General features: G+C 33.0%; 1 protein-coding gene across 1 annotated transcript in view; it reads left to right on the forward strand.

Annotated features, from left to right (window-relative positions):
* Window positions 1-13,994, forward strand: part of WWP1 (WW domain containing E3 ubiquitin protein ligase 1) — a 55,816-nt gene extending 41,822 nt beyond the window's left edge. Inside the window, 11 exon segments of the mRNA XM_032222545.1 lie at window positions 732-820; window positions 2,744-2,765; window positions 2,767-2,791; window positions 2,794-2,903; window positions 8,278-8,411; window positions 8,505-8,645; window positions 9,349-9,469; window positions 9,673-9,793; window positions 11,605-11,700; window positions 11,823-11,895; window positions 12,800-13,994. Of these exon segments, the coding sequence (XP_032078436.1) occupies window positions 732-820; window positions 2,744-2,765; window positions 2,767-2,791; window positions 2,794-2,903; window positions 8,278-8,411; window positions 8,505-8,645; window positions 9,349-9,469; window positions 9,673-9,793; window positions 11,605-11,700; window positions 11,823-11,895; window positions 12,800-12,899 (1,032 nt within the window). The 3' untranslated portion in view covers window positions 12,900-13,994.
* The last annotated feature ends 1,826 nt before the right edge of the window (window positions 13,995-15,820 follow it).

Consider the following 15,820-nt stretch of genomic DNA (forward strand, 5'->3'; position numbering starts at 1 on the left):
AATCTAAAGACATGTGGAAGGTGGGGCGGAGTGGTAGGAGGTGATATCTGTTACTCAATTAACCACTTCCACTGTGCTGTTTTCCATTAGAGCAATAGGCCAACTTTTATAAATTTCTAGTCATTCATGTATGAAGAAAGGAAGAAGTACTTGACCATAATGTTAAGACAGAAGATTATTTCCATTTTTTTCTCTTTATATGTTTTAGGAGTAGGTTATTGTTTCTTCAAAGAGTAGGAAGATCAGTAGGAAGGATCTGACAGTGGAGATACTTTGTTTTGCAGAAAACAAAGAGACAAGTCCACAGTAAAGTATTCTAATATGGGAACGTTACCTATTCCTTCAGTAAAGACTCTGCATTTATTCCTTGATGAATGCTGTGGCCTATTTGTCCTTGATGGCAGTGTGGTATGCTGAATGTAGCTTTATGGTTACATCTTTTCAATAATCACATGATGCATACCTTACTGATTGTCCAGAATGGGAGTAAAAAATACTATAGACAAGTAGTAGGCGGTTGCTACATGAATTAAAAACAAACAAAAGTACAAACTGTATTTAAAGCATTAAAACATATTAACATTTTAATTTCTAGAAATAGAATGCAGTTCTATTTGAAGAAGAGCAGTTGGATGTAATGCTTAATATATTGTAATATGTGTTTTATATTTTTCTAAATTTACCTTGGATATTCACTGATACTTCTAGTTTGATTTACTATTTTATTACAGATCATGGCTTTAAAGCCTTATGACTTAAGGAGAAGATTGTATGTCATATTCAGAGGAGAGGAAGGGTTGGATTATGGAGGCTTAGCCAGGTAACTGTGCTTATTGAAATTTCATGACCTAAAAACAATAATAATAATTTGTCAACCATAATAGTTTATTAAATGTAAATGCTGACTAATTTCCAATGACATTGATTGGTTTATGAATTGTTTAAAACATCAGAAAGAAGGAAACAACAAAAAATGAAACTAAGAGTATGGCAAGAATTGCAACTGGATGAGAAGATGGCGCAGTGGTTAGAATGCAGTACTGCAGGCTACTTTTGCTGGTGGTTGCCTGCAATTTGGCAGTTCAAATCTCACCAGGTCCAAGGTGTCTCAGCCTTCCATTCTTCTGAGGTGCGTAAATGAAGACCCAAATTGTTGGGGGCAATATGCTGACTCTGTAAAGCGCTTAGAGAGGGCTGTAAAGCACTGTAAAGCGGTATATAAATCTAAGTGCTATTGCTATATTCAAATTTCAGTGGTCATTTTTTCTTTGGATTCTAATTGACTATTAGTACATTTTGGCTCTTCCAGTTATTGTAACATATATTGATCAATTAAGAGAACAAAATATTACTAATATTTTTTACCCAGTGCTTATTGATTGGCTTCCTATGCCTAGATTCTACCATTGATAAAAATTACAAAAAGACATTATTCAATTAACCAGATGAAGAAAAATTAAATCTGTGTTTGATTTTTGAACCTGGTGCTCAGCAAGAGGTGGCAATAGCAATAGCATTTAGTCTTATATATATCACCCATAGCACCTTTGCAGCACTCTCTGGGTGATTTACAATGTAAGCATTATTTACATATTACCCCCAAACAGTCTATGTCATCAATTTACAAATTTCAGGAGGATGGGAAGACTGAGTCAACCTTGAGCCCCCGTCAGGATCTCAAGTGTTGGCTGTGGGCAGAGTTTGCCTGCAATACTACGTTTTAATTAACATGCCACCAGGACTTATATTTTCTATGGTCAGGAATGGATTAGGATATGTGCTTGTTACCATTTTGAAAAGCGTTTACATTCCAAGAACAAGAGGGAGCAAAATCTAGATTAATTATGTAGATTTAATTATGTAGATTTAATTATAAGATTTAACACATATTATCAAATTATTACTATATGGATTGTGCATATGTATATATTCCTTTTTATGTTTATTTCATCCATTAATATAATTTTGTTGAAATAAATTATGTATAAATTACGGGGTAGTCCTTGATTTACAACAGTTCATTTAGTGACACTTTGAAGTTATAACAGCACTGAAAAAAGTGACTTGTGACCGTTTTTCACACTTACCATGTGCAGCATCCCCACAATCATATGATCAAAATTCAGATGCTTGGCAACTGGTTCATATTCATGATGGTTTTGCACAGTTGCAAAAGATTGTAACCACCTTTTCCAAACTTCTTACAAGCGAAAGCAATGGGGAAAAGCCAGATTCGTTTAACAACCATGTACTAGCTTAACAGCTGCAGTGATTCACTTAACAACTGTGACAAGCAAAGTTGTAAAATGGGACAAAATTCACAATGTCTCAGTTAACAAAAGACATTTTGGTTCAATTCTGGTCGTACGTGAGGACTACCAGTAACTTATATATTATTTTATTATGCATTTTATATAAATATAAAACATATATATCTCACTAATAACATTTAATTTAAAAAAAGCATTGTGAGGTGGACATGTATTGTTTTTTCAAAGATAACTTTCAGTGTTAACTTTTAAACTAATTACAGTTTACATGAACTCATATAATTGTTCATAGCATTATTAAAGCTTAAATTAATTCAGAGTTCATTTGAACCAAACTTCGTTTATGCTGTAATTCCCTTTACCTTTTTTACAAACATTTATCGTATCTGCTTAGTTCCTCAAATTTTTAGGTCCAATATTTGTAACATTTGGAGATAGCCATGTTTGATTATCTATTATTATATTTTGAATAGAGAATGGTTCTTCTTGCTATCAACATGAAGTGCTGAATCCTATGTATTGTCTTTTGAATACGCTGGCAAGAGTAACTACTGTTTACAGATAAATCCAGCTTCAACAATACATCCAGATCATCTTTCCTACTTCTGTTTCATTGGACGATTTATTGCTATGGTAAGGGTGATTTCTGTTTTATTTTCTGAAAATATTTAGCATGTAAATATATATGGCTATCATATTGAGAATTACTTCATATTTGGCACCAACATTGTTCATTAGAATAATTACTAATAATACCATGAAAAAGAACTGGGGTATTTTTTCTTCATTGAAATACTTAGTTGATTTTTTAAAGTAATATATTGTTTAATATCAAGACAGAACCATTTTACTGATTGACTAACAAAATGGCAGATAACAGAATTAGAAATAAAGGGAATACATGTACACATTAGTGTCTAAACTATTGTAATCATCTATGAAAAATATATAACAAAAACGGTTTCTGAAAATAGCAGCACATGTGCTAAGCAGCACAGAGATTTCATACAGCTAATTCTCATAAGTGGCTGCATTGTCCTCTACACATAGAAGAATGAATATCTGCAACAGATATTTAGAATTCTGCATGATTACAATTCTTAAATAATGTTAAATCAACTCTACAAGTAGATCTGGCCTTCCATTTCAGAAATTATTTGTTTATTGTGCGGAAGATGTCAGAATTAAGTGTCAGTGCACTAAAGAATATATGACTGATAAGGAGGATCTTGTAATATGCTACAACAAGTTTGAAATGTGTCTTGGACTTGTTAAAATGATATCTATATCTAGGTTTATATTACAATACAATACAATACAATAGCAGAGTTGGAAGGGACCTTGTAGGTCTTCTAGTCCAACCCCCTGCCTAGGCAGGAAACCCTATACCGTTTCAGACAAATGGCTATCCAACATTTTCTTAAAGACTTCCAGTGTTGGGGCATTCACAACTTCTGGAGGCAAGCTGTTCCACTGATTAATTGTTCTGTCAGGAAATTTCTCCTCAGTTCTAAGTTGCTTCTCTCCTTGATTAGTTTCTACCCATTCCTTCTTGTTTTACCCTCAGGTGTCTTGGAGAATAGTTTGACTCCCTCTTCTTTGTGGCAACACCTGAGCTATTGGAACACTGTTATCATGTCTCCCCTAGTCCTTCTTTTCATTAAACTAGACATACCCAGTTCCTGCAACCGTTCTTCATATGTTTTAGTCTCCAATCCCCTAATCATCTTTGTTGCTTTTCTCTGTACTCTTTTTAGAGTCTCCACATCTTTTCTACATTGTGGCAAACAAAACTGAATGCATTGTTCCAAGTGTGGCTTTACCAAGGCATTATAAAGTGGTATTAACACTTCACATGATCTTGATTCTATCCTTCTGCTTATGTAGCCTAGAAATGTGTGGGCTTTTTTGGTAGCTGCTGCACACTGCTGGCTCATATTTAAATGGTTGTCCACTAGGACTCCAAGATCTCTCTCACAGTTACTACTATTGAGCAAGGTACCACTTATACTGTACCTGTGCATTTTGTTTTTCTTGCCTAAATGTAGAACCTTACTCTTTTCACCATTGAATTTCATATTGTTTCTTTGGTAGCTATTTATAGCCATCTCTGAATTCTGTGCATGTAGAGACAATTAGAAATAACTGTTAAAGCACCACATAAATCCAAAAAGATTTAGTTGTTTTAATTTTTTTTTAGAAAAATGGTTTTATAGTGTTCCACATGTACCATAGTACTCTTTTCAAAGGATTTGCACAGCCCTACTTTTGAGTGTGGTTTCTTTCTTCACAAATGGTTTTAATTACATGAAGTAAATGTAATTGTAGTCTTGAACCTATCTGGTCAGAACTTTTGTAAGTTCTATGAGTTCAGTGATATTTATTCTAATGTAAAAATTTAGGATTGCAGCCTTAACGTAAAGACATATTGGCAAATAGAAAGAGGATAAAAGTTCAGAGCTAAAACCCCCATCTTTAAAAATATACACTCATTTCACATTACATATTGAAAATGACACTGAAAAAAACAGCAGATTAAAATTATAGTGTCAAACATCTGAGGAGGATATGCTCTGATTATTACAAACTTTGGAATAATTTTAAAAGCAGGCAGTTACACTGACAATTAAGAAAATTATGCTAAAATGGAAAAATTAAGACACACATGGTAAATATTCATACCATGCATATATTTATTAGACAACAAACTCCTCAAAGAGTGTTTTGGTAGGCAAGATAAGCATGAAAAACATGAATTATGATTATATAGAGGGGGTAGAAATCCTCAGTGAAATACTCTGATTACTAGTATATTCACAAATAATTTTTCATGATGAAGAAAATATCAGATTTCTATAGAGAGATTGAAGGAAATTGTTGCTATCACCTTCTTCCAGCTTGAAGCATAAACCCACCCATCTTACTGGAAAACATCCTAAAGAAACTTTAACAAAAGAAGGAAAATATGTAGAAGAGCAGGTGGACCTTGTTATCAATGCTTCCTTCAACAAATCTTAATATATTGTCTTTAATTTTTTTTTTCTGATTTTGTCTTTTCAATCAAGGAAAGTATTATCAGATCCCATACACTGATCTACCCCAGAAACAATATGGCATTTACTGAAAATTATCACAAAAAGAAATAACAGTTTTTCTATTGGTTAATGCCTTAAGAAACAGACATGAATATGAATAGAACAGTCACATGCAGTTCTTGTGCGTGATTGTGTAGCTGTCTGAAAAATGAATTGGCATGTATTTCTGGAAAGTATAGGTAGCAGCACTTGAAGAAAAAGTAGGAGAAATAGAATAAGCAGGTGGGCATATTTAAGTTCCTAAGATTTTAGACTAGACAAAAACTATTTTGAATGGTCCATAATAAATAACCTTCTATCCCACCTCCATTCATGAATTTTGTACCATCAGTGGCTTATCAGACAAGACAATAAATATCCTTTACCATAAGCAGGAGAGTTAATACAGCCTTGCATATAGGAATGACTGGGAACACATGGGCTGGTAAAAAAGGCAAGTCCAATCATGCCCAGGACACTGAAAAGGCATCCCATCAGTACCACCTAGCAAGGGGAGGGAAGGGCTATTTTAATATTTTTAGGTTGTGGGAGGAGAAAAAGAAAATTCTGAAGGAAATGGTGGGAAGATCAGCTAGAAATCCTCAGAGATTTGAGAATGCGATTGAAGGACAATCATTAATTGAGATAGGGAAATTCGAGTAATAAAGCTGGCACAGAGCAAGAGAAACAAACCTTTAGGAGTACAGTATATATCCATTGCAGTGTTAGTGAATATACAGGAAAAGCATGAAGAAAGTTATTCATTTGACAAAACCTTGGTGTCTATCATATAAGCAAGCTCTTGTGGTCAGATTATTAATTTGCTTTAATGGATGTACTTTACTCTGATTTAATATTGTATTTTGGATGTGTCTCTAATAACTTATTTTTATAAAGTAAAAATATCCCAAATCAAAGTAAGGCTTTTCACTGGATTTTGCAAGGATTTTCTTCATAAAATACTAAAGTACATACTAATGCTTTGTCTAGCTCTGGGGACAATAAGATTCAGCGTAACAATAATAGGTGCTGAGATAGGCAAAAAAGAAACTCAGAAGACTAGAATATGGAGGGAGCAAGTTATGTTTTCCTTGAGAAGAAAAATCTTAGTTTAAATATTAAAGTTTACTTCAAATACCTGAATCGTTTGTTGTTGTTGTTGACATAAATTAACAAGAAATTGTATCTAGCTGAGTGTTACTTTCTAACAGTAAATAAATCCAGTTATCAAAGAAGACGTACATTTTTTTCATCTGAATGCACTTGATCCTTAAGATTATCATGCATACTTATATTCATAGCTACATATTAATCTGTATGTATTTGGGGGAAATCATGATTTTATGTAGTTTTATGTATATATTATTATTACCAATACTAATAATTGTAAATATATATTTCAATATAAACATGACAATGTAAATTTTAACAATGTAACATAGATATTTTAACATTTTATTCTGCCTTAAATTAATAGAAAGATCTAGGCAAAGTATCTTGTTATGGAAATATATGTCCTTTGCTTTTATTTGCAACATACTGGGAATTGTGTTCTAATCTGCATGGTTTCATATATATTTAGTACAGAAAATAAGTTAACTTTCTTAAATTATTTATAACTGAGATGATATCATTCACACTAATTGGACTACTATGTCTGATAAAAATACAGTTCTTCATATTCTTCAGTGTCTTCAGTGTACTTCCAATTTAAAATGGGCATACAATAATGGATGTATTAGGGAAAAATGTTAAAGTGAAGATGTGCAGATTTTAGTGTACTCTCCTTCATGGAAGCTCTTTAAGTGAATTTAAGCCCTTTCAGGTTAGTATATCTCAGAGGTTGGTTATTAAAGAGTAAATAGGAGGAAATAGGAGGAGGGTGGCACTAGATAGGCTGCCTTGAGCTCCTGAAGGGCAGAGATGATCTACGTCTAATAAATAAGTTTAAGAAAGTTGCCCTATCCCACCTTAAGATATAAAAATCACTTATTTGTTGGAATATAATCAAAATTTATTAATACAGACTAGAACAATTGGATTTTGTTGCGTCCTCTGGATAAATAAAAATATGTATATATTTTCTAAAGTTAGAATAGAGTTTGGGTAGATCCCTTAACTGCACTTAGAATAGAATAGAATTCTTTATTGGCCAAGTGTGATTGGACACACAAGGAATTTGTCTTTGGTGCATATGCTGTCAGTGTACATAAAAAGAAAAGATACATTTGTCAAGAATCATAAGGTGCAACACTTAATGATATTCACAGGGAACAAATAAGCAATCAGGAAACAATATCAACATAAATTGTAAGAATACAAGCAACAAAGTTACTGTCATATATCATAAGTGGGAGGAGATGGGTGATAGGAACAATGAGAAGACTAATAGTAATAGTAATGCAGCTTTAGTGAATAGTTTGACAGTGGTGAGAGAATTATTTGTTTAGAGTGATGGTGTTCGGGGAAAAACTGTTCTTGTGTTTTAAGTGTATTTAAAATGACTTCTTTAGTTCCTCATACTTGCTATAGGTTATTTTCTTTTGGTTAGGTTTTAACATTATTGGTATTTAACCAGATGTATGTTTAGAGCATTATTATGTAGAGTGTTGACTTGGAACATGAAGCTCACAGCCATTATTCTGTTCATAGCACTGGCTATGGCTATGTTCTGAAGCTACATCTGAAATATCACCTCCCAGGGTAATTGTTGTCAAGGCTTCCTTCAGTATGGAGTGTTCTTCTTTTCTATTCTGCTTAAGCATTCTTCCACACAATCCATATATGTCATTCTACTTACAACTAGAAACAATCCATTTTGAGTTATCAGTACACTGTTTTTATCAGATGTACTATTTTCTTTAAAAGTTTTCTAGTTAATAGTTTAAAATGTTTATATCAAATACTACATTGACCTTTTAAATCTTCAACAGGCATTGTTTCATGGCAAATTCATTGATACTGGGTTTTCCCTGCCATTCTACAAGCGCATGCTAAATAAGAAACTCACAATAAAAGATTTGGAATCTATTGACACTGAGTTTTATAATTCTCTAATTTGGATAAGGTTTGTACATCTTTTCGGATGTTCACAGTTTTTTGTGTCAAAATAAAGTGAACACTTTTGGTTAATCTCTTTTTTTTAACCTTTCTCTCTTAGGGACAACAATATAGAAGAATGTAATTTAGAAATGTACTTCTGTGTTGACATGGAGCTGCTAGGAAAGGTTACATCACATGAGCTGAAATCAGGAGGATCAAATTTACTTGTCACTGAAGAAAACAAAGAAGAATATATTGGGTAGGGGGATAGAGTAAAATAAAGGACAAGGATAAATTTGTTTATATACATAGTTGTATGTTTTGTATAATGTTTGGCTTTTTCTCAATGCCAAAGTGCGATGAACTTTAAGAACCATATATGAGGACAGAAAGGATTTTCTTTATCCCAAGACTTTGTGAAAAAGGAATTGCCCAAAATATATACACACACATACAAATTGGGTAGCCCAGTTTTTCAAATGGCCCTGAATTCTGTTTTTATAGCTAGAGTTCAGGCTGCAAATGTTCATAGTTAATGCTCAGATTATGTTGAAGAAAGAACTAATATTAATATGGAATATGTTGGAACAATAGCAGACTATTGGCAGACCTGAAGGACCATGTTAGGGACAAACTGCAATGGAGAAAATATGTTTTCTATGCTTGCTAAGAATCAACTCCCTCTTGATGGCACATAATCAGTAATGCTATGAATGCAGTCTTTAAAAAAATAGTAATTCTGGAGTCTTTTGGGTTTATTCAATTTGTTATACATTATATCACGGGTGTCAAATTTCGATCGCGTCATGTGATGTATCCCAACATTTTTTACCTATGTGGAGCCAGGGTGGGTGTGGCCTGCATGCATCTGGCCCCTGGGCCGCCAGTTTGACACCCCTGCATTATATACTTTAAAATAAAAAAATGTTATTTTCAGAGTTATAATATTTCTTCTGTTTTAGTTTAATGGCAGAGTGGCGGTTTTCACGAGGAGTACAAGAACAAACCAAAGCTTTCTTGGATGGATTCAATGAAGTTGTTCCTCTTCAATGGCTACAGTATTTTGATGAAAAAGAATTGGAGGTGAGATTTTTCAGCTGTAGTGGATAAAATTCTTCTAAATTAAAATATTACAATGAGGATTAATACAAGTAAATAGCTATATCCGTATTCAGTAAATAAACAAGCAGATGGCAGTGCTGTAAAATGGTATATTGAAAAATATTTTAATTTATATTTTTTTAAAAACAAGCTAATAGTATCTTAAATTTTGTGAACTTTTCTAGGTTATGCTTTGTGGAATGCAAGAGGTTGATATGGCGGACTGGCAAAGAAACACTGTTTATCGCCATTATACAAGAAATAGCAAACAAATAATGTGGTTCTGGCAGGTATACTACTTTATTTGTTCAGAGAATCAGCAAACATAAAGTGGGTGATCATGTGGATTTTAAAAAAGCAATTCTGAAATAAAGCAAAATTTTTAAATTCCTGATATTTGCAGGAATTTTTCGTATATCCATCATGTATGATTACTATAGTAATTTGCAGAAGTCCCCAAAAATTTAGGTAAGTTTGTTCAATGTAATTGATATTTTCCCATTTTCCTCTACACTGAAATAATCTTGCATTCTTAATTTACTGTTTCCCGTGTGTCGTAGTGAAAAGTTTGTAGTGATGGAATTCAATGTTAATTTCTTTTCAAAGTGAAGACATCAAACATGGATGCATTTGGACAGAGCAATAATTTTATTTGTACTTAAAGAACATATGAATGTTTGCTAATCTATTCCAAAAATGTTGAAAACGTTCACTTGGGCTATGAATCCAATGTCCCAACTAAAGCTTTTTCTAGGCTCATCTTGACATCTTTTAAAAATTCCTTGGCTATACCTTTCAATTATAAAGAGGTTTTTTGAAATATTAATCATTTTACCTCAACATCTGAAATGCTAAAAAAAACCCAACAATTCAGAAAACAGGTCAAATAAATAAAGATCAATAGAGTGTATATTTAAGGCACTTGTAAGAAATTAGGGGAACGCATGAATACATGCATATATGTATTTTGTTTCAAATTTGAAATGTTTTCCTGAGCCATGTTGTACTAATCTCAAATTCTAAAGCAAAACAGTATTATGATATTTGGCTTTATGAAACACTAGATACAGGACAGGTTTTTAGTGCTGCAAATATCTGGACAAAGGCTGAAAACTTTAAGCCTTTCCTGCTGATCTACTGACCCTGCTAGGCTTTTGCAGCCAAATTTGGAAGTCTTCCACTGACAACAGTTATTTGCCATAGGGGTTTATCTATTCTGATAAAAAGTGAGGATGGGTCCACTTTTTTTAATCTTTCACATAACACTTAATAAGTTACATGTTTGAACAATAAGAATAAAAAATAGTTCCAGTTAGCCCCTTAAAGACGTACTTTAAAAGTGTTTTAAAATAAATATTCTCTTGTAAATCTCTATCAGGTGTCTGAACGTAGGCTTTCAGGCAGACAAGAAATTGGACTGTGTCCTTTGGCTAATATTTAAAAAAATATTTTCAGATTTACCTTTTTCTCCTTGACTGACTGCCAAAAACAAAAAGTAGAATTGCAGTTTCCAGCTGCTGAAATGATCATTAATATCAAAGAGGGAACAAAGAATGAAGAAAATATGAACTTAAAGAAGGCACAAATAGGGAAACAAACAATTTTCCCTGTCTGACTGCCATCATCTATACCTTAAATGTAAATAATAGAGTATCAGTACTTGCTAGCAAGAGGAAACCAGTAATGAGTCATGCACATTCTACTGTTTAGCAAGACAGCATATTTGACATCTGAAATGCTTTAAAAAAACCAACAATTCAGAAAACAGGTCAAATAAATGAAGATCAGTGTAAAATCTTATAATGTAATAAGATAATCTTGGTTCTGCAGATATTTATTGGGGTGCTCTTTATTTTTCTGAGATATGTGTTGTAACCGCATTATTATGGACTGTGTTCCTAGATTTTTATGTGAGGTTTATTTTGTACAGATATGTTGATGATATTCAGTTCTTTGATAGGGTATGTGTTTTGGTTTTGTGTTACAGTTCTCCTGCATTTTGCATTTTATTTTAGTAGAAAAAGTTGAGGCAAGTGTAATAACAGTAAAATTATATTAAAAATAATTTTTAATTAGATGACATTTCAGAATAATATTTCTTTTACATCTGTTTATAGTTCATAAAGAAGCTGATAATGAAGTCCGTATGAGACTGATGCAATTTGTCACTGGTACTTGCCGGTTACCACTGGGAGGATTTGCAGAGCTCATGGGTAACTAATCAGTGTAAATAATTCTTAGCTGGTATCTTATAAAGTTACCCTTTCTGAAATATTAAAATGATATTAAGTTCTTCATGGCTGCTAAAAAAAGGGTTTGGGTTTTTTTCTCCCAGGAAGTAATGGTCCTCAGAAATTCTGTGTTGAAAAGGTTGGGAAGGAAACCTGGTTACCAAGAAGTCACACATGGTGAGTTAAAACAGAAAAATGATGTGGAGGAAGACCTTAATGCAGACTTACCGTAGTTGTGTGCTATGTAGATCCATTGAACTAAGTACATTTATAGGATTCATGGTCCATTATTTTAGAAGATAACAAGCAAGAAATCTATGATGTAGTTTTGCTACACTTTTAAGGTATCGCTGGCTGCAGATATTACACTAGCATATAGACTAGTGCGTGTTATATTTACTTAGCATACTAGTAAGATATGCTGAGGTGTACTGCAATTCAATTCTTACAGAGACAAATCCAAAGTTTATTTAGCAATAACATGGAAATAGTTTCCATTGCCAATTTTTTTAGGTTTTTTTTAGTAATTTACAGTCCTAGAATTTTTTTTAGCCACCCTTTCAACTACAACTTATCTTAGCTTTGGGGTGATTTCTAACGACATAATAACACTGCTTTTTTGCTGCATGTATTGTATTCAGCTCTTTCAAGTGCCAGCCATTGTCCTATTAAGAGATATACATTAATTCACACCAAATGTGTTCTTTAATGCAGGTATTGAAAGATTTAAAAGAATTCTTTTCTGTAGCAGAGGTGGGTTTTTAAGGGCAACCAGACAAAATATTTCTCAATGCATGCTAAGTGAAAATACAACAAATAAGTGGAGGAGGATCTGTCAATATCACTATGCTTGTCTGGCAAAGAAATGTAAACGTCTGAGCTATAACTGTGGAAATTGCTAATCTGTAATGCATATTTCAGAATTTTCTTGAATGTTTGGATCAGTGGAAAGAAATGTTAAAATGTGAGATTTGAAAGTATTTAAGATATAAAATGATAAGTTATTGCATCATTAAACTAATGGCGAGATCTTATCAGAAAGAATAATATAGGAAATAAACGTTTTTTTTTTTCTCTGCAGTTTTAATCGTTTAGATTTACCGCCTTATAAAAGCTATGAACAGCTGAAAGAAAAGTTGCTTTTTGCAATTGAAGAAACAGAAGGATTTGGACAAGAGTAAGATTCATCAAAGTGAAGCTTTCACCTCCCCACTCCCCCGATAGGCTGGAGCAACTAAATTGCACAGTTAGTTGTACATAAGCTGTCTCTCTGTATAGCAGTTTTTCTGGAAATCTTTTTAAAAAGCAGTTCTGTTCTTCCACAAAGATATGCAAAAACTTTTACTTTCTCTACTTATTTATTTTGTCCTCAGAGATCGGCCAGAATGAAATTGAAGCAGAAACAGACTTTATTTTAAAATGTGTGTGTATGTGTATTTATGTGTGTGTATATATACACATACACTATATATACACATATAAACAAGTGAGCTCTAGTTTTATAGAGCTTTAAACTTAAAAAATATCACAGCCATTCAGAGGATCAGGAGTTTCTTCCTGACTTCAGAAATGTACAGACTGCTCTGTAATCTTCTAATTTATGCAACATCTCTAGGGTTCTTTCTATTGCATGGCTGTTATAAAAGATGTTAAAAGGCTTCTGCCAAGTACATCTCATTATATAGAAAAATGCTGCTGGCTCTTTTAAATGATAGAATATAATTCTATCAGCTTAATTTCTTTAAAAAGTAATAACTGTTAACCCTCTTTGCTACGTCTAGGTAGCTGTGGTCATAGGTAAAGCCTTTATTACTTGCACAAGAGTAATGTACAGTAAAATGAATGTGATTAAGATATTGGTGCCACTGTTCTGACTCACAAACAGAAGCTGAACAGACTATTTTAACTCACTGATCAGCATTAAAAATTGTTTACATATTATCTTGGGTTATTTCCAAGAGAACAGTAGGTAATCTTAAAGAAAAAACAAAATTTGCTTTCATATTCTGCCCTACTCTGGTATTTTACCGGCTTTTCCACAATATTGGTTATATGCCTCAATTTCATAAGATAAACTAATTTGAAATTTAGTAGAATATGAAAAGTAATGTGAATTCTTCTGCTCATGGATTTTTATTTTTTTTGCTATGGATTTAGAGACCCCTATTGAAACTAGTCACAAAAGCTTGCACAATTGAATTGATTTTAATAGTGTTCAGTATTCTCATCCATTTTTAACTCAATAAATGCAGATGTTGCTAAACATCTTTAAATTTGTTTTTATAAAGCGGCTATTGTCACTATTTGTCAATATTATAGATAATATAAACATTAAATTATTTTAGCAGTATTGAGGGCATTTGCTATTTGCAAATCTATGATAATTCTACAACATTGATGTGAATTATATCAAATGCTACTTTTAGCAAACTGTGCTTCCTTACTAGAGTAACATTTTAAATTACCATTGTATCATGCATTCATTATTCATTGTAAATTCCATTAAACCTACAGTTTTGTACACACACAAAATAAATTTCCTAGAATTAACATTCTGTAACATATCAAACTGCAAAAAAAATCTGTAAATGCAGTATGAATCTGCTATTATTCATTTTCTCAATATAGCAGTTGAATTCTACCAAAACCTTATTTTTCTACATATTGTTACACTTTATTATTCATGGATATTAACCTGAGAATGCTTTGATAAAAGCACTGAATTAATGGGCCTTCAGTCTATCTTTTTAGATAACTTCCCCCTATCAATATGTTTTATGTCATAATGCCCTCCCACAATATACATAGGCGCCTTAAAAATACCCTGAAGATTTGGGAAAAAATGTGTCTGGAGTCACCTGAATTATGCTAGTTTATAAAGAAAAAAACTTCAAAAAATCCAAAGAAATGGTTTACCTAATTCTACATTCAGAACAATAGAAACACTATTATTTGCACTATTGAATGACTGAAACATTGCAAAGGTAATCTTGTAAATCAGTAATTAACAATAAAGAATACAGTGCATCACAAAGTATGCTTATTTTTATTTGGTCTGTTATTCAGAGGACAATTTGCAAAGAGAAAACATACAAATGAAATGCTTGTATAAGTTATTTGGGAAAGGGGCAAAGAGGAAAATAAAACTCAAGGCCAGTTTTATTGGAATTTAGAAGAGCTAAACAAGGGCAGCCCTAGGTAAGTAAGGTAAATGTATAGTTTTTCTTCCATTTTATATTTTTCCATGTTTTACTGGTAAATTAGAGATGTTTGGCTTGGCTCAGTTCATTCTTTTTAAATTATGTATCTTTTAGCTAATTGCTGCTAATAGCAGTGATATTTTCTGTGTCAGAAGCACCATAGGTTTGCCGATGACATCACCGTTGCCTAGGGACATCTAGTTGTGGGTTCCTTTTCTGTCCCCATGAAGTTATCCACTGAGGTGGTACCCATAAATCTATTCATTGTCACCCTCGTTTGAACTGCTGGTTCAGGAGCTGAAGCATGTGAGAGGAGCTTACCCCACCTCATAGCAGCAACAGGTCTCAACACAAGCACTGCTGACTGCCCAGTGTTCTAACTTTGTGAGAACTGTGCTCCTCATATGTGCAGTCATGAATGGAATACTTAAATCCAATTCCAACCATGGGAAGGGAAACTACTGAAGTTAAGAATTACAGCATGAGATATTAAAATATTTAGGTTCATAAACATTGATTAATGGACTATGAAGAGAAAGCAATAAGGTATTTAGCAATACCTTTCTATGTCTGGAAGATTGGAGGAAATGAGCAACTTTTCAAAAATTCCTTCTCTCCCCCCTCCCCCCCCCCCCCAAAAAAAAAGTTTGTCAAGAGTTGAACAAATGTGCTATGGCAATTTTCCCATGCTGGGAAGACTAGGCAATGTGCATGTATTCTAAGTTTCAATGAGCGATTTTCATGAACAGTAACCCCAGTTGGAGTTTAGGTTTCAATGACTGCAATGAAATTTACTTAAGTGCAAGTCATGAGTGCAGGGTATTATTATTTTTTTAACAGAATATCTTATTTACTTTGCCAATTTTTGCACAATTTGGCAGACCTTGATTCACTGGCTGTTA

The sequence above is a fragment of the Thamnophis elegans genome, chromosome 8 (genome assembly GCF_009769535.1).
Source record: "Thamnophis elegans isolate rThaEle1 chromosome 8, rThaEle1.pri, whole genome shotgun sequence".
Lineage (NCBI taxonomy): Eukaryota > Metazoa > Chordata > Lepidosauria > Squamata > Colubridae > Thamnophis > Thamnophis elegans.